At 42.9% G+C, this 19,641-nt stretch overlaps 1 protein-coding gene across 1 annotated transcript; it reads left to right on the top strand.

Annotated features, from left to right (window-relative positions):
• Positions 1 to 1,468: 1,468 nt before the first annotated feature.
• CRIP3 (cysteine rich protein 3) lies at positions 1,469 to 19,154 on the top strand. The gene is made up of 13 exons (XM_007193764.2): positions 1,469 to 1,615; positions 2,919 to 3,062; positions 3,301 to 3,414; positions 9,775 to 9,892; positions 10,440 to 10,543; positions 15,843 to 16,407; positions 16,671 to 16,765; positions 17,180 to 17,237; positions 17,334 to 17,465; positions 18,256 to 18,327; positions 18,450 to 18,544; positions 18,643 to 18,700; positions 18,877 to 19,154. Exons 6-13 carry the CDS (start codon positions 16,365 to 16,367, stop codon positions 18,936 to 18,938), a joined length of 615 nt encoding a protein of 204 aa, XP_007193826.1. The 5' UTR covers positions 1,469 to 1,615; positions 2,919 to 3,062; positions 3,301 to 3,414; positions 9,775 to 9,892; positions 10,440 to 10,543; positions 15,843 to 16,364; the 3' UTR covers positions 18,939 to 19,154.
• Positions 19,155 to 19,641: the final 487 nt, after the last annotated feature.

Below are 19,641 nucleotides of genomic sequence, written 5' to 3'. Positions count from 1 at the left end.
AAAGGTACCTACCAATCTTAGGCTTTTTCTAGAATAATGCCCACTTCTAAGAGTTGAAGCAGCAGTGTTCTTCATATTTGCCTTGAACCAGCAGAGGGAGAGCTTTTAGGATTCTGTAGTTTGGGCGGGAAGTGTTGCTAGCTTCCTCTTTGATCAGTGGGATCAGGTTTTGGAGCCTATCTAGAGAAGCCATGTGAAAGGAAGGGCAGAACTCTAATCCAGTTGCCAGCGCCTAGAGGTAGGGCCTGTTTCTTTTTATTCAGTACTATCACAGTGCTGAATAAATTTTCGTCTTAGGAGACAAAGGCACATGCAAAGAGTGGGCCCTAATCTTCACATGTGGCCTATGGTGTCATATAACTATGGTTTAAATTTCTGCAAACATCAGAAACAGTTTTTATTTGACTCCCTCAATTGTGAGAACAGGTGATCAGCAGTTAGTTTTAAATTTGGGCAAACACCAAGTTTTACCTAAGTTATGTAGGTAACCCCCTAAAACTTCCCCTTGGCTTTGTGAATGGAGGCCTCTTGCTTTATAAACCTCTTTCTTCACAGCTAGCTTCAGGACACATAATACTCTTAGTGACCTTTCTGCTAAGTATACCCATTTTACGCTATGCCACTTCATCTCTCTAAAACAAGTCAAGAAGTTAGCTAATGTTTTGGTAGTAAAGCATGCCAGAGCATATGTCCATTTATCAGACTGCCAGGTTAAGGGACTGAAAAAGAATGGGGAAGTGGGAATGGGGGGTTTGGATGTATGGGATACAGGAATCCAGTAGGGACATTAAGTGTGTTATAAAAAAAAAAAAAAAAGCTGGAGGTGGGATCATGGAGGAGACAGCCTATAAATTATGGAACTAAGTGAGGTGGGGGTTTTAGAAAATACATATTCCAAAGCCCTGGTTCTCACTTTCACAAAGCTTACCTACCAAGCCCAGGATGAGAACCTAAGCAAGGTCTTCATTCATTGACAATTCTGTGAGAACATGGACAAATGAAAATAGTTTGGGATTGTGAGCACATTTCTTCTTTTAGAGTTTAATTTTACAATAATGTCTGTAATTTTTAACCAAAAAACCCTTATACACTTTCAAAGGACCATGTGCATTTTCATTGTAGAACTTAATGTGGTTGTACTTTTACATTTATGTGTTTCTTTGATTAATATGTGCCTCCTTCCCACCCATCCCCCCCAACTAGATTATAAACTCTCGAAAGCAGGAAGTCTGTCTTTGCTTACTGTTTTTTCATCATTGTATTCACAGTGCACAGTTGCCTGGCACATTAAGAGTGCTCAATAAAAATTCATTAAAAGAATCAGTGTGGTAATAGTAGCTATTTTTTAAATTAACTGTGAATACTTAGCAATTTATAAGTGAGTAAAAGCTGTAAATTGATGATTGTGTTTGCTGGGTGCTTAATACTGCAGAAGACAACTGTCCTCTTGCTTCTGTCCTAGATCTTTGTATACAAGGCATTGTCTATAGCAGTGAGTGCATATCAAGGCTGCCCGTGGCCCCTTCATTTCAACAGCATTCTGGAATAGTGGTGCCAGGCCAGGAGGGGGACACGTTGCCCCTGAAGCTCCTAGAAGAAAAACAGGATAGGAAGGGTAAGGGTACACTGACTTTAGAGTTAGCAATAAAAGGCTTTGGGGACTCTGATTTTCAGATGGCTCCCTTTCTCCTTCCAGCCAGATTTCACAGGCATGTTGAAGTAAATTAAACCCCAAATCCCTCTGATGTAGCTGAAGGAGTAATTCAACTTTTCATGGCCCAGCATCCTCGTCATGTCATCAAAACTGTAAATCAAGCCATCAGTTTTATTTCTGGAAGGAAACCAAAAAATTAACCAAAAAAAGTTGCCTTTGGAAGAGGCAGGAATGATGCTTTCACTCTTTATTTTTTATCTTTTTTGTTTGAATATTCAGACTATGAAAATGCATTTTATATAAAATACAAATATTTTATACACATAAAATATGTACACACACATATAGGAAATTTTTATGTCAGTAGGGGTTATCTGGTGATGTGGAATTACAGACCAGGTTTTTTTTCTCTTCTGTATACTTTTATGTATTAAAAAATAGTGTTTTTTTTTTAAAGTTGTGTCTCTTCCCACTCAGTGCATCTCTGTCTCCATTCCTCACATCAGTTTTCCATTATTACAAATAGGTCTTGCTGCTTTTCCCTCAAGATTTCCTAAATTCCTCTACTCCCATCAAGGCTGGGTTACATACATTCAAGAATACCACTCATCTTCCTCTCCTCCTCTTCCCTTTCTCCAGCTCCTACCTCCATGGAGCTGGTTATGCATTTCCATTCATGCTGTACAAGCACTTGGACATTATATAAATCAAGATACCTGTCTTCACAAAGCTTACTTTAATGCAGGTACACAAAAGATACCACAAAGTCTTTGTTGCATGCAGAAGGACAGAAGATAACTCGTATCTAGATGTATTGATTGAAAGCTTTACAGGCTTTTATTCCTTCCACTCATGGAGCATCAGGCAAGAAAAGTGTTTTGTAGAAAACAAGGGAAATGAGCATGTTTAAGAGAAGTGAAAGAGCCGAGTAAAAAAAGAGACAGAGGGACTTCCCTGGCGGCCCAGTGGTTAGGACTCCGCGCTTCCACTTCAGGGGGTAGGGGTTCTATCCCTGGTTGGGGAACTAGGATCCTGCATGCCACACAGCGTGGCCAAAAAAATAGAGACAGAGTTACATTACGGTAGAGGAAGATAGCAAAAAAATTAAATCAGCCATATTCTGGTACTGTTTTCTTTCATCTTCTCTCCGATACTTTGCCCCTCCTAAAGTTCAATCCAGCCCTCCCATAGCCGGTATACCTACATAAGGATGATTATGATGACATTTACCGACTCTAACCCACCTATTTTCCTTTCTTTTCAGGAGCAATTGCAGAAGTCTTCATATTTCTAGAAGGAAGGACTGCAGAAGACATTTTTGCCCCAGGGAGGCAGGGATAGAAGCTACAGAAACGATGAGCGCCCTTGGGGCCAATGGGCAGTCACCTCTAGGGTCTGACTCCAGAAGGTGGGTATGGTTGCTGGGGCAGGAATGGGTTATGGAGAAGGCCCTGTTATTTTAGCTGCCAGGAAATGGTGAGTTGGGTGAGCAAATATGTTATTTATGTATGTCTATATCTTTGTACCGGTAGAGGAGGAACGAGATGAGGATAGGCATAGGTGTATATTTTAAACTTTCCACTACTCATCTCAAATTATCTCCTAACTTCCATCTCTCATTTTGTGCCACGATACTTACGTTAAAGCTGTGGAATTCAGATCTTCTCATCCCTCCTGGGCCCTGGGCCCAATGCTCCCAGCAAGTAGAACATCTCCTATCTCGGCTTTAGCCTTCCTTCCTGGTCCATACAAGAATCAAGGTAAAAATTGGGTATGTCCTTAGAGGAGTGGGATATAAATAGACAAAGGAGTCTCAAGGAAGGGGGGACAATCACAAAGGATGTGTTTGAAAAATCCTGGGATTTCAGACTTCAAGACAGCTGTCTTGAAGTTTCCATTCAGTCTTACTACCTCTTCTACACACAGTAGAACTTTTGGTACACAGAAACAGGCAAGCATTTCAAAATACCAAGGAAACACCTTACTCTCTGTTCATCTAAAAAGCCAGTAGGTGCTTCTTTTATGCCCTTCTGTGCTTTGGAACTGGGCTCAGGAACACAGTGAGGATGAGAACCTGACATTTAAGTCCTTTAAACTCTGAGATTTATTTAAATCTGAGCTGCCCCAACTCCAAATTTACCCTGAAAACTGTTAACCTAGTTTTATTTCTGATTTGTAAATGCTGGCACTTCTAGAGTCCTGGAGGTCTGCTTTACTGCCCAAATAAATCTGTGGTTTGGGTAACTTTTGGGACTACTCATAACACTATAAATATAAAGAACTGCATAATATACAACCAAAGCCATCAATAGAATAAGAAGGAAGAAGTAAGGGGTAAAAAGTATCTCAGGGCCTCTTTTTGCTGAGCTTATATCAGTTAATGACTACTCATTCCTCAGGCATGACCCTGTGGATGAAGCAATGGAAAGCAGCCTGGTGCCAGGGCTGCCAACACTTTGTCACCACTACTTTCTCTCCCTTGCTCCAGTCCAAGATCTGTTTCTCATCAGCTACCACATTCCTCTGCTCAGGGACAATCAAGGGTGTTGGTCACAGCTTTTATTCCTAAATGTGACTCACCTACCTACCAGCCCCTGGTTTGCTGCTTACACCTCCCTTCTTCAGTAGTGTCTGGAGTCCACCTTTGAGATGTGCTGATCTAGGGCATGGGCAGAGGGAAAGGAAACATTTTTTAGAATAATATTTTTCCCTTTGGACTTTTAAAAGTTGATATGCTAGAGTTCACATACATTACGAATGATTAAATATTTAAAATCTACTTTTTTATTGAAACATAATTCATATAACATTAAATTTCACATAAGATTCATCATTTTAAAGTGTGTACAAGAAGATTGCGTTGAAGATTGTACAACAATCACTGTTATCTAATTCCAGAATATTTCCATCACCCCACTTAAAAAACACATACCAATTAGCAGACATTCCCAATTACCCCAAAGCCACCAGCAATCATCAGTCTGCTTTCTGTCTCTATGAATTTACCTATTCTGGACAATTCTGGAGTCATATAATATGTGGTCTTTTGTGTTTGGCTTCCTTCACTTAACATTTTTAAGATTCATCCATGTTGTACCATGTATCAGTACTTCATTGTTTATAGTTGAATAATATTCCACTGTATAGATATAAACACATTTTGTTTATCCATTGGTTGGTAAACATTTGGATTATTTCCACTTTTTTGCTATTATGCTGCTGTGAACATTTGTGTACAAGTATTTGTGTGGACATACTTTTCAATTCTCTTGGGTATGTACTGGGTCATGACAACTCTAACTTTTTAAAAAATATAATTTTGTATTAAAGTATAAGGTACATACAACAAAACAAAAGCACACACAAGTGTTAAGCTCAATACTTTTCACAAAGTGAACAGTTTGTGTAACACTTCGGGTAACCAACACCCAAATCAAAAAATGGAATGTGACCAACACCCCTGAAGCCCCTCTCCTGTTCTCTTGCAGTCACTACTTTCCTGAAATATAACTGCTATCTCAGGTGCTTTTTGTTTTTGTTTTATGGAACTGAAATTCACATAACATAAAGTTAGCCACTTTAAAGTGAACAATTCAGTGGCATTTAGTACATTCACAGTGTTGTGCCACTGGAACCTTTGTCTAGTTCTAAAACATTTTCACCACCACAAAATAAAACCCTGTGTCCCTTATGCAGTTAGTTCCCATTCCTACCTCCCCACAGGCCCTGGCAATCACCAATCTTCCTTCTGTCTCTATGGATTTACATATTCTGGATATTTCATATAAATGGAGTCATACAATCAGTGACCTTTTCTATCTGTCTTCTTTCACTTAGAAGAACGTTTCTGAGGTTCATCCATGCTATAGCAAGTATAGGTATTCCATTACTTTTTATGGCTAAATAATGTTCCATTGTCTGTGTATACCACAATTTATTTATCCATTAATTCATTGATAGACATTTGGGTTGTTTCCACCTTTTGGCTATTGTGCATAGTATGCTGTGAACATTCATGCATAAGTATTTGTTTGAGTACTTGTTTTCAGTTCTTTTCAGTATATACCTAGAAGTGGAATTTCTGGGTCATATGGTTATTCTATGTTTAACATTTTGAGGAACCACCAAACTGTTTTCCACAGCACCAGAATCATTTTACATCCCTTCCAGTAAAATGTATGATGCTTCCAGTTTCTCCATATTCATAACACTTAATTTCCTTTTTCATATATTATAACCATCCCAATATTTCATTGTGGTTTTGATTTACATTTTTCTGATGACTCATGATATTGAGCATCTCTTCATATGCTTTTTGGCCATTTTATATCTTTTTTGGAAAAATGTCTAGTGAAGTCCTTTTCCATTTTTTAATTGTGTTGTTTGCCTTTTTGTTGTAGAATTGTAAGAATTCTTTATATATTCTGGATACTAGATCTTTACCAGATATTTTCAAATATTTTCTCCCATTCTGTAGGTTGTCTTTTCACTTGCTTTTGTTGGCTCCTTTTTTTTCTAGTTCCTCAAGGTGTAAAAGTTAGGTTGATGATTTGAGATCTTCTTTTTAAAAATGTTTACAGCTATAGTTTCCCTCTGAGCACTGTTTTCACTGCACCCCATACATTTTGATATGTTGTGTTTTTATTTTCACGCATCTCAAAGTATTTTATAATTTCTCTTTTGAATCTTTCTTTGACCCATTGGTTCTTTAAGAGTGTGTTGTTTAATTTCCACATTTTGTGAATTTTCCAGTTTTCCTCCTGTTATTGATTTTTAGCTTTATTCCATTGTGGTTGGAGATGATCCTTTGTATGATTTTAATCTTTTTAAATGTATTGAGACTTGCTTTGTGGCCTAACATATGATCTATCCTGGAGAATGTTTTATGTGAGCTTAAGAAGATTGTGTATTCTGCTGTTTTGGGGTAAAGTATTCTGTATGTCTGTTAGATCTAGTTAATTTAGAATTGTTCAAGTCGTGTATTTCCTTAGTGAACTTCTGTCTAGATATTCTATTCATTATTGGAGTACTGGAATCTCCAACTGTTATCGTAGAACTGTCTATTTCCCCTTCAATTATGTCAATATTTGATTTAAAATATTTGTCTAATAAGTCCAGTGTCTGGGCTTCCTTGGTGATGGTTTCTATAAACTTTTTTCCTGTGAATGAACCATACTTTATTCTTTTTATACCTTGTGAGTTTTTGGTTAAAACTGGACATTTTGAATATTATGATGTGTCAATCTGGGAGTCAGATCCCCCTCCCAAGTTTTGCTGTTGTTGATTATTGAAGTCTGTAGTCATCATTTGTTTACTGACTTTTCCAAACTATTTTTGCTAAGACTGTATGCTTGTGTTTGGTCCTTAAATCTCTGTTCCAGTATCTCAGCAGTCAGTGACCTGACAGAGATTTCCTTAAATGCCTGGAGTGAAAAAATGAACAAAAACAAACAGACAAAAAACCCACTTCTCTTGGTCTTTGCAGACACTGACCTGGGGCACCACTTCAATGCTAAGCCAGTCTGCCTAAAACTCTGCCTTAGCCTTCACCTCCTGGCTGCATGGAACCCAAAGTTCAGCCAAAGGTGCAAGCCTAGGGTCCTCTCAGGTCTTTTCTGAACTCTCATCTGTCTCTGGGCATATACTTTACATGCTGGATTTCCCCATACACATGGTAGCCCTTCAGAGTTCTTATTTCCCCATGTATCTTCCTCCTCAGACTCCTCCTTTCCAGACTTTTAGATCCGTCTGCTGCTTGTTCCATTCGCTGTTTCTTTATCTATGCAGCCACTGGTAGTATATGTCTTTAAATGCTTTCAATGGATGCTTTGAAAACTGCTCCAGCTTGAGGGGGGCAAAACAAGGTCAGCCTCAGCACAGATTCCTTGGGGAACCACTAGACAGGGCAAGATTCACAGCTACAATCTTTTGAGAACAAGGTGCATATTATCTTCCCCTGGCACCCGCAAGCCACACCAGGAATATGGGCTGCTGTCCCAGTGGCCACCTCCAAGCTGCAGAATGGGGGATGTTAGATGGGTAAGCAAAAATGCTACAATGCTTTGTTACTGAAATTTTGCAGCTGCTTTTTTCATTAAGCACACCACTGGTTGGACTCCATTGTAAGTTTTTTATTAGATTCCAGAGTTCTGAAAAAGTTGATTCTGTCAGTTTTTGCCAGCTTAATGATAGCTTCAGTGGAGGAACTGATTCTTGGAGATCTCTGCTGTGCCATTTCTGTGACATTACAATATGTTACTTTTTGAGGAACTGTCAAACAAACTGTTTTCCACAGCAGCTGTACCACTTTATATTCCTACCAGAAATGTGAGGGTTTCATTTTTTCCACATCTTTCCAACACTTGTTATTTTCTGTTTTTCTTTTTTAATTATAGCCATCCTAGTGGGTATGAAGTGGTATCTCCTTATGGTTTTGATTTGCATTTCTTTAATGACTAATGATGTCAAGCATCTCTTCATGTGCTTATTGGCCATTTGTATATCTTCTTTGGAGAACTGTCCAAATCCTTTGCCCATTTTTGATTGGATTACTTGTCTAAGATCCATTTCTTACATATTATTTTCTAGTCTTTTTCTTACAAGGTTATCCTGAAAATCATGCATTAAGAAAATGTGTGTATAAAACTATCTACAGGGCTTCCCTGGTGGTGCAGTGGTTGAGAATCTGCCTGCCAATGCAGGGGACACGGGTTCGAGCCCTGGGCTGGGAAGATCCCACATGCCGCGGAGCAGCTGGGCCCGCGAGCCACAATTACTGAGCCTGTGCGTCTGGAGCCTGTGCTCCGCAACAAGAGAGGCCGCGATAGTGAGAGGCCCATGCACCGCGATGAAGAGTGGTCCCCACTTGCCGCAACCAGAGAAAGCCCTCGCACAGAAACGAAGACCCAACACAACCATAAATAAATAAATAAATAAAAATTAAAAAAAGAAAAAGAAACTTGCTTTAAAAAAAAAAAACTACAGTTTCAGAACTTTACACAACACGATGTAATTCTTAAACACAAGAAGAAGCACTTCTCTCTGTATAAAGGTACATATTGTATTAATTAGGACTCTTTAGGTTGTAACAGAAACTAAACTCAAACAAGCTTAAGAAAAAAAATGAATAGGTGGTAATTTGTGGTTTGGTAATTGGGAAACCGAGTCAGAATTAGATCCAGGAGGTCAGAGATGTCATCAGGACTCTTTGTTCCCCATTTCCTCAGCTCTGCTTAACTTCTTATTTTCTCTCCACTCAGGTGCAAGTTAGCCCCTGCAGTCTCAAGCTGCCATGGTTCTTATAGGCCTCTGTCTAGAAAATGAGGTGTATCTTTCCTTATAGCACCAAAAAAATCTCAGGGAGGATGTTGATTAGTGTGACTTGGGCCACATTTCTATCTCTGAACAATTACTGTGGCCAGGTGGATGAAGTGTCCAGACCAGGCCCTGGTCATAAGCTCACCCTGGGAAGACAGGGTCTACCCTAATGAGGAATCTAGACTAAGTTGAATTAATGTGCAGTGGGGGAAGATGAAGTTCTCCAAAGGAAATGCTTCTAAGTAGAAAATAAAATGTCCCCTATAGAGCTGCAAAGATTCAGTGCCTTCTTTGTTTGTAGCCTTCCCTCTTTGTGGCTTTTTTTTTTTTTAGACACCAATTGTACTTGAACATTTGTTATTTTATTTATTTTATTTTTAAAATTTATTTATTTATTTTTGGCTGTGTTGGGTCTTCGTTTCTGTGTGAGGGCTTTCTCTAGTTGTGGCAAGCGGGGGCCACTCTTCATCGGGGTGCGCGGGCCTCTCACTATCGCGGCCTCTCTTGTTGTGGAGCACAGGCTCCAGACGCACAGGCTCAGTAGTTGTGGCTCGCAGGCCCAGCTGCTCTGCGGCATGTGGGATCTTCCCAGACCAGGGCTCGAACCCGTGTCGCCTGCATTAGCAGGCAGATTCTCAACCACTGCGCCACCAGGGAAGCCCTGTGGCTTTTTATCAAAAGATGGTGCTCAGGTTCTTATCCCCACTAAGATACTAGTAATTGCTACCCTTTTTTTGGCGGTGAGGGTATGGGGTAGTAAGAGATTAGAAATAAAGATCTTACAGTTCTACCTGTTCCAAAAGCTTAGGAGAAGAAGAGAAAAAGCCCAATCATTTTGGAGTTGGGAAGAGGCTAGAACATGGCTCCTGATTCTGTGACCTTGAGCTTCATAGAGGAACTGAAAGACTCCTCTATAAAAAGGTAAGCATTTGCATTTGTCTGAATTCATAAGATTAAACAGTTTTAGTCTTATTACCTAGTCTCGTGACATGGAAGGACTATTCTTGTATATTGTAAAAAAAAATACCCCCCGACCTTAGTAAGAAGATGAGGAAGTTGCTGGTAGTTTCCACCAAGGAGCACTGTCACCATCTATCAGATTTATAAGTAAGCTGCCCACCAAGTTTCACTCTTATTCTTCTCTCAGTTTCCAGAATATGGATACATTTTTCATGCTGCAAATTATTTGGAGGTCATTTTCTAAAATATACTTTCAGATGAAATACACATTCCCAAGTGATACTTGAGAGGCCAAATACATCTTTGCATGGAAAATCATCATTTAAAGCTGTTGTTGATTTCTTCACAAGCATAGGTTGAAGGCAGACATGGTGAAGGGTCAAGAAGTCCTTTCCAGCAGTCTTGATTCTGAATTAGTCCAGCTGATGCCACTGAATCACAAAATGTAGCTCACTCAATAGCCCTAAGCAGCTAACCACAAGTAGCTAATACAGAGTGCTCTCAACAGGTTCATATGATGGCAAGTTGATGCTGGGAAACAAGGGAAAAATCGGACAGACTCTTGCAAGAGCCATAAATAATGTGTGATTATACAGCAGCAATTATCTACAGGTGGGAGGATTAGTGTATTTTAAGAAAGCATTTCAGTCTGTTTTTGTTTTGTGTGTATGTTTCTATTTTTATTTTTTGTTTTTATTTTTTGTTCATAAACTATAGAAAGTAAAACTTTCTAGTTGTAGGGGATATTCAAAACATGGAGTGAGAAAGCACAAGGGTTATGGGTAATAAAGGTTGAGAAACACAACGATAAAGAGGTAAGACTGATTTTTCATTAACATACAGAACTGAGTGAAACCTTTTAAAAGAGTCATCCGTAGATACAAATTTTGGTAATGCCTAAAAGTGACAAGCATATGGCCATGTACTTGAACAAGTCTACAAAGGTATAAAATGAGTGGAATTTATAGTTATAATCAAAACTCACTGCAGTGCCAACCTGACACATGATAGCAGCCATATTTGTAAGGTGCTTTACAGTTTACACAACACTTTTCCCTCATTCTCTCTTTTGCCATATATTTAATGATAGGCATAATTGTGCTACATGCTAATTAGGCTTAATTAGTAAGTTCTTGTGAATGACTGTAATTAATGGGACTGATTTGCTGCCAAAGCAAATTTTCAGTTCTTTTTACTGTATTAGTCTCCTAGTATTTATAATCAGGATCAGTTTAAATCATATTCCATTTTACATCATACATGCTGATCCTCATGTATATTAAGAAACAAACTCCTGAGTCTACTCCTAGACAAATGAGCTCCCCTTGCTCCAGGGCTTTTGTTATAACCAAACTCTCAACCCCTACCAGTCCACTCGTAATCGCACATCTCTCCCACTGGTCCTCATCTACTCACACTTGAGGGAGACTTGTGTGCAACATTTAACATTCATTCACCAACAAATTTTTATTGAGCATCATGTGCTAGAGATTGAGCAAGGCATTGGAAGCATATGCAGTGGTTGGCAGAACAGTCCTGGTCCCTGCCCTCATAGGGCTCACAGAGTAATGAGGTAGACAAAGCCTAGAATGTGGCGGGGGAGGTGGGTGGGAAGTTGGCAGACCTATTTTACCCTCCCACTAAGCTACAAACTCAGCTTTTATCATGGGGTCTCCATTTGACTTTTTCCCTCATTTGGTTCAGCACTCAGGCAGGGAAAACACAGCTGTCATAGATTGTACCCCCTTTACCCCCAGCACAAGATGCTATAGGAGGGAGTGCCTGGGGCCGATAGCCTGGTATTGAATAGGTGATGGGGGGAGCAGAATTAGTGAGGTGAAGATATTGGAGAAGCAAGTTCCCAGAAAAAAGATAGCATTTGCAAAAGCCCCGAGGCAGGAAAGAACTTGGCAGATTTAAGAAGCTCATTTACTGTAATTACAGAGGTTGAGGCAACAGGCGAAATGGCTTAGAAGACTGGAAAGGTGGAGGGTCCTAGAGCCAAGTTAAAAACTTTATCTTGAGAGTACCGAGAAGCCATGGAAAAGTTTTAATGACATTTCCCTGCCTCTTGTATCTCAACCCATTATTTACCTGGATAGGCCTTCTTATCAATTAGGTACAGAGATGCTGTACAGACAAGAGTAGTATCCTTTCAGACTGAAATACATGGGTAGCTTAGCAGAAACCATGCTTAGGAGCATCAAGTAGAAAAAGTATGAGTTCAAGAGTCACAACGCATGAGGGTCTGTATGGTGTTGAACCATTTCTTAACTTCTCCAAGCCACTTTCCTTTTCTGTACAGTTGGTAATGTAATGTTTAAATCCCTCATCAGGTTTTGTAGGATCAGAAATAATAAGTATAACGCCTACGACTGGCATTCCATAGGTGGTAGCTGTCACTATTTTAGCAATGCTCTCTTGCTAACACAGATTTCAAACTCTCTTGGGGAGTGGAATCACAAAATAACACATCGTCAAATTGTGAAGAAACCTTAAACATCTGTCTGCATATGATGCTTGCATTCCTTGTGCAACAATGACAGTTAGTTGGTTTGTTCTCCAGCATTACTTATAACATCCAGAGACAGGAAGCTTACTACTTTCTGAAGCAGTCACTGCATATTTGGCTCTATTAGAAGGTTCTTTTTGTGGACTGAATCCAAACCTGCTTCCCTATGACTTCTATCCAGGGGTCTCGGTAGTACCCCTAATGCCTCTTCCATGTGACAGTCCTCCAGGTGTTTAAGGTCATTATCTCCCACTACCACTCACCTAGAGTTGAAAAGCTTGTTTCTTCAGCCTAACAACAACAATAAAAGGGTCAATTCATCAAGAAAATACAACAATCTAAAACGTGTACCTGACAATAAAAACATGAAGAGTGTTAGTGGAAGATTTTAATAATAGTAGTAGTAGTAGTAACTATCATTTACTGAGCACCCCCACTATACTTGATACTATAGATACACAGATAAGTAAGTCTCAATCCTGTCAACTGAAGAAAGTTAGAAAAGTAAATAAGTGTAACACAACATTATAGATACTGTGACAGAGGTCTGTGCAGGAAAAAAGTGGGGCGGGGCACCAAGGGAATAGTTATCTTTATGAAAGAGGGGTCTGCCTCTTATAAGAGATAATATAAACTACACCCTCTCAACTGAGTAGGCAATACTTACAACTCAACTGGACTTATCCATTTGTGGTATTTGTTAAAATATCATTTTAGAGGTTTTAGTCACACAAAGTATTCAAAACAGCCACTGTTAGTGACTGCAAACGCATTCCTACAAGAGATGTTAATTCTCCCTCTTAACATTCTTTACAAAGACTCTTGGGTTAGAGTCAGAATAATGGAAGCCAGGCAAGGAAGAAGAGTGGAATACTGTGATTTGTTGTACCTGTAAATGGATGGCAAATATTTGAAAAGGAGGGGCCTCAACTAGTCTTTCATAAGCACTGAAATAGAAAAGATGAGGCATACTGTGTTTGTTGTGGCCATGCAATATCGGAAGGCCACAGAAGATGGAGAGGAGTAAAGCACTTCAGTGCTTGTTTCTTTATATGGGGCCCTGTGCTGGATGCCAAGGTAAAGATGACCCAACTAGGAGGCTGAGGCATGGGCACAAGGCGCTCGAATGCAGAAAGAGGTGGGGAACCTTAGAAAAGGATTATTTGATGTGGCCTGGAAATTCTGAGGCTAGATCCTTGGACAGATGAAGTTAGCCTTCCTAAAGGAGGCAGCATGTCCAAGAATAAATACAACAATGAAGTCCTCCCAGCCTCCTAATGTGGACCTTCTTCATGTGAGACTTAGAGAGCAAAAGGCAGTGAAACTTGAGCTGCCTTCTTGAAGAAGAAACACATGAGAGGCAGAAACACGAGAGTAAAATATCAGTGGAGACTAAAACTAGTACTTTTCAAGTTTGTTAAAGAAGAATCCCTTCCAGAAACAGTTAAAAACTAAGGATCTTGAAATGTTCCCCAAAACAAGAAACAAATAATGAGAAAGTAGAAAAGTTCATTTCACAATGTGCAAGCCTTCCACCTTCAGAAGTCATCAAGGAGGATAAAGCAAGTGTTGTTAGAAGCAAAAAGTACTCATGGAGACAAGTGAGGAAACAGGAGTGTTAAGCAGAAGTTCAGAGACACCAGTCCCATCCCTATTGCCCATCTGAGGGGATTGAAGTCCAGAGAGGGTCTCCAACTCCTAAGACACAAATAGGACTCCTTTCACCTAGCAGGGCACAGCGCTGCAACCCAATAATGGGTTTAGTACACACGCCCCATTCAGCCATTTCTGAACTGACTTGACAAAACACAGGAACTTATTCCCGGAAAACTCTTCATTTCACCATGATACTTCATCGAGGGATTGTCTCCTCTGCTGGGGCCCTGGCACAAAGTAATCAGGCCTCTCTTCTGCCCCTCATTTGCTGAGCTACCTTTTTTTGTTGTCATTTTTTTATTTTGGGGGGCGGGGGGGCCACACCTCACAACATGAGGAACTTCCCTGACCAGGGATCAAACTGATGGCCTCTGCATTGGAAGTGCGGAGTCTTAACCACTGGACCACCAGGGAAGTCCACTGAGCTACCTTTTTTAAAAAAAAGTAGTTCCCTTCAGGCATAATTATTAAGACATTATCCACATACCATAAATTTCACCCTTTTAAAGTGTACAAATCTATGATTTTTAGTATATTCACAAGGTTGTGCAAATATCACCACTAATGCCAGATCATTTTTATTTCTCCTGTAAGGAGACTTGGTCCTCATTAGTAGATACTCCCAATTGTCCCTCCCCTAAACCGGTAGCAACCACTAATCTACTTTCTGTCATTATGGATTTCCCTTTTTTGGACATTTCATATACATGGAATCATACAATATGTGGTGTTAGGTGTCCGGCTTCTTTCACTTAATGTAATGTTTTTATGGTCCATTCATGTTGTAGCATGCATCAGTACTTCATTCCTTTTTATGGCCAAATAATATGTTATCATAGATAGACCGCATTTTGTTTATCCATTCATCAGTTGATGGGCTTTGGGTTTTTCTATCTTTTGGCTGTTGTGAATAGCAATACTATGAACATTCATGTTCAAGTTTTTGTGTGGACTTATGCTTTTTGTGTGTGTGTGGGCAGTTGCACCCAGGAGTGCAACTGCTTGGTCATATGGTAACTCTAAGTTTTAACTTTTTGAGGAATTGCCAGACTATTTTTCGAAGGGCTACACGTTTTACATTCCCATCAGCATTGTATGAGGGATCCAATTTTGCCACATCCTCACTAACACTCATCTTTTTTTATTATAGCCATTCTAGTAGGTGTATAATATTACCTCATTGTGTTACTGATTTTCATTTCCCTAATGACAAATGATACTGAGCATCTTTTCATGTGTTTGTTGACCTTTGTATATCTTCTTTGGAAAAATCTCTATTCAAATTCTTTTCCCATTTTTTAATTGGGTTGTCTTTTTATTGTTGAGTTATAAAAATCCTTTATATATTCTGATTACTAGACCCTTATCAGATATATGTTTGCAAATATTTTCTTTCATTCTGTGTGTTTATGTTTCTTGAAGTGTCCTTTGAAGCATTGCTGAGCTACTTTTAACAAATATTAAAACATCTTAAACCAAATTAGGAATATGTAATTGGTGTCTGAATTATACTTTTAAATTTAATAAGCATTATAATTTTATGAGCAAACCATAGTATGCAGACCCCGTTTGGGGGCTTCCAAATTGAGCCTTGGGTTCACTATGGGATCCATCATAATGACAGTTACCGCTTTTATAGCATTTAGGTGCCACGTGCTGTTTGGGCACTTTGCAAGTATTAACTTATCTAATTCTCACCACAGTCCTATGAGGGAGAAACTTATTACTTTACTCATTGTACAGATAAGAAGACGGAGGCAGAGGGAGGTTAAGTAATTTGCTTGAAGCCAAAGAATGAGTAAGTAACCGAGATGGGCTCCAGATTCCGTTGCTCTTAACCATCTGCCACGGAGAAGGCGGAATGAAACCATTTCAAAGAATGCCTAACTCCTTGCTTTGGGGAAATAATAGTGTTTTCATGGCATCTACACTCTGAACAGTTTTCCTCTCTGTACCAAGCCAGGAACTAGTGCCAGCCACCCTTCCAGGCGTCTTCATTACTCCCTCCCCTCCCAGTCTAGCGTCAGGATCTTCACTTCTGTCCACCGGTCCGAGTCTTCAGTGTTTGGAAGTAACAGCAAAGTTGCCTGCGTTCCCCAGGTGGAGTGGTTCTAAATTTCTGGCGGCCAGTGGGAGCCGAGCAGCAGCGGATTCAGCCCAAAGAGGCTCAAGGCTGAGCCATGGGAGGGGCCAGCGAAGGGGGCGGGAACTGAACCCCGGCGGACTTGACTACAGTGTGCGGCGCCGGCTGCTCAGAGCGGAGCCATGAGCTGGACCTGTCCGCGTTGCCAGCAACCCGTTTTCTTTGGTGAGGCCTGGGCGAGGAAGGGGAGAAGACGGGGCGAGTGAGAGCCTTTGGGCTCCATGAGGACGCAAGGAGCTGGCGACGGTGTGGTCCCAGCCCCCTTTTCGGAAAACCTGTGGGGCGCACAGCACTCGGGCGGGATGGAACTGGCCTCCCGGAGACACTCCCCATCGTCTCTAGGAATCACGGTGTGGGGGGAACAGGGGGGAAAGGAGGGCGCCTTGTGCTTGGCCTGGCTCTGCCCAGTTGCACCTTGTCCCCCACAGCAGAGAAGGTGAGCTCCCTGGGCAAGAACTGGCACCCATTCTGTCTGAAATGTGAGCGCTGCCACAGCGTCCTGTCCCCAGGAGGGCATGCAGAGGTGAGGCCGGGCTAGGGTGCACAGCCTTGTGTCTGTCACTGTCGCCGAGACACCAGCCCCTGGTTTCAGCCCCATCGGCCCACCAAAGGCAACCTCAGCAGCCAACTCCCAAGATCACCTACCCAATAGGCACCACACCAGCCAGCATGTTGGGAGCCTGAATTGTGCTGGTGGATCCCACGCCTTTCGTCAGGTGGGGGAGGGAAGCAGCACTGCTTCCTGACCTGCTCTTTCCCTGTCTCCCTGACCACAATGGCAGTTCTGGCATGCCAGCCCACCCCTCACTGCTCCCAGCCCCGGCAGCCCAGGCCAGTAGACAGACACACCTGGAAGCCTGTCCTGGGGAAAAGCCTGTGGGGCACAGGAGAGCCCCCTTGGGCCCTAAGCAGTCCTCTTCCCTCTGCTTGTGCCTAGCACAACGGAAGGCCGTATTGCCACAAGCCATGCTATGGGGCTCTCTTTGGACCCAGGGGTAAGTACCAGCCTGGAAGGGGCCAGGGGACAGCAGAACCCTCCGTGTGGCTGGGAGCTGGAGGCTCAAGCCTGACCTCCCCTCTTCTCTCTGCAGGGGTGAACATTGGTGGTGTGGGCTCCTACCTCTACAAATCCCCCACCCCCACCCCTGCCAGTGCTACTCCCCTTAGCCCCAGCGGGTTCAGCCCCCCCAGGCCCAGGACTGGCCTCCCCCAGGGCAAGAAAAGTAAGTGAGATTGAGCCCCAGCTACTCCTCCTCCTGACCCTTCCCCAGGATGGAACAGGGGATGGGGACCAGGTGGCAGTATCCCACCTAGTCCTTTGCTTCACATTCCTACAACTTTGTTCATGGCAAAGGCTTCTCTTCTCCGTGGCCCCTTTTTTGATGTTTCCTTATGTCAGCTGCTGAGTAAGAGGTAAATCGGGCAGGTGGCATTATCACCCCCATTTTACGGGTGAGAAAACTGAGGTCTGTAGAGGGCAAATGACCTTGTGCAGTCACACAGCTAATCAGAGGCAAAGCTGGCCTGGAACTCAGGCCCCTCCCAGGCCAGGGCCATGGAAGGAATGACCTAGAGTAAGGGGTCATCGAGATGGGCCAGCCCCTTACATTCTTCCACTTTTCCCCTCTCCCTGTTCCTTCCTCCATCCCCTGGAGTGGGCAGTGACATTGTGCTCCCCAACACCTGACACCCCTGCCCTGGCCAGCTCCTATATCAGCTCAGGTTTCCTGAGGATTGAGTTGCTGACAGGGTTGGGCTGGTGGGCACCTGAGCCCCTGGGAGGATGAGAAGGAAGCAGGTGGTCCCTCCTGCAGGTAGGGATGGGGCAGGAAGTGGAGTCAGAGGGGACTCAGCTCTCTGCCTGAGGAAGGCAGGCTCATGTCCATGTGGGTGGGAGGCTCTGGGATGCATGGCTTTTGGAAGAGGACAGTGCCATATGCAGGGCAGGGCTGATGGGCCCTGTTTAGGCCTGGCCTCCACCTCAGCCCTAGCGGGGGCCTCTTCCCCTTAAAGGCCCTCCCCACATGAAGACGTTCACTGGGGAGACCTCGCTGTGCCCAGGCTGTAAGGAACCCGTCTATTTCGGTAAGTGACAACAGAAGGCTAGGAGAGGGGGGTGCAGGATGCGCATCAAAGGGTAGGGAGGCGGTACAAGGCAAGTGGGTCTCCCTGCCCTGCCCCTTGAACTACCATCTCTCCCCCACCAGCTGAGAAGGTGATGTCTTTGGGCAGAAATTGGCACCGACCCTGTCTGAGGTGCCAGCGGTGCCGGAAGACCCTGACTGCTGGGAGTCATGCTGAGGTGAGCAGGGCAGGGGTGGGTGATTATGCTGGGAGGAGGGAGGCTGGAGATGGGAAAAGAGCCAAGCTGAGACGTCTCTCTTTCTCTCTGTGTCCCAGCATGACGGCGTCCCCTACTGCCACATCCCCTGCTATGGCTACCTGTTTGGCCCCAAAGGTGGGCAGCCCCACCCCAGACAGTGGGCCTAAAGTATGGCATGTGGGTCTGTGGGGATGTGTGGACAACTTCCCCTGTGGTCAAACATACCCCAGACCCCTCCCAATTCCCTCCAGCCTTCAGCCCAGCACCCTCCCCAGCCCCAAGGCCCTTGGTGATGGGACTCTCTCCCTCAGGTGTGAACATTGGTGATGTGGGCTGCTACATCTATGACCCCGTGGAGATAAAATCCAAATGAGATGCTCATAGCAGAGGTCACCCTAACTCAGGCCTCCCATCATCCTCTCCATGGTCCAATGGAAGCTACAGAATTCTCTAGTCCCATGAGGGTAGGAGAAGGTGGGATTCTGGCGGCCTGGGCCTAGGCTCCATGGTAGACCAGAGTCTAGACTTTCTCTGCCAACTCCTCCCTTTCCCATTCCTATCTGGTCAGGGAACATAGGCCACCCCATTTGAAGGTTAGTGTCTTGGTCTTCCCAATCCCTTGACCCAGCAAATTCTGTAACTTCAAGGTACTCATAAAACTTCTGTTTATTTTGGCTTCTCCAATAAAATGTTGGCTCCCATGCCTTCAACTCTTCTTTGGGCATGAGGCCTAGACAGTGGGTTGGAGGGTGGGGAGTGTAGGGGTGTGGGGATGCATTACCCTGCAAAGTGACTGGGAGGTAGCAAAGCCAGCCATGGGAACAAAGAGCTCTGTTCTCCTGGTCCCCTGGCTCTGGCACTGGGCAGCTCCCAGCACCACACAGTGGACAGCATGCCCACCAGCCCTTTTGGTACCAGAAGTCGTCATAGGACAGTTCTTTCTTTAGCACCATCTCTAGAGGAAGCACCTTATTCAGTATCTCATTTGAGTATGAGAGCAGATAGATCCTGTGGCGAGGTCTGCTAAGAGGCTTCATTATCCGTTTGAGAGATGACCAGACAGACCCAGAGAGGGA

Source organism: Balaenoptera acutorostrata, chromosome 10, assembly GCF_949987535.1.
Source record: "Balaenoptera acutorostrata chromosome 10, mBalAcu1.1, whole genome shotgun sequence".
Taxonomy (NCBI): domain Eukaryota; kingdom Metazoa; phylum Chordata; class Mammalia; order Artiodactyla; family Balaenopteridae; genus Balaenoptera; species Balaenoptera acutorostrata.
This window is presented reverse-complemented; position numbering and strand designations above follow the sequence as displayed.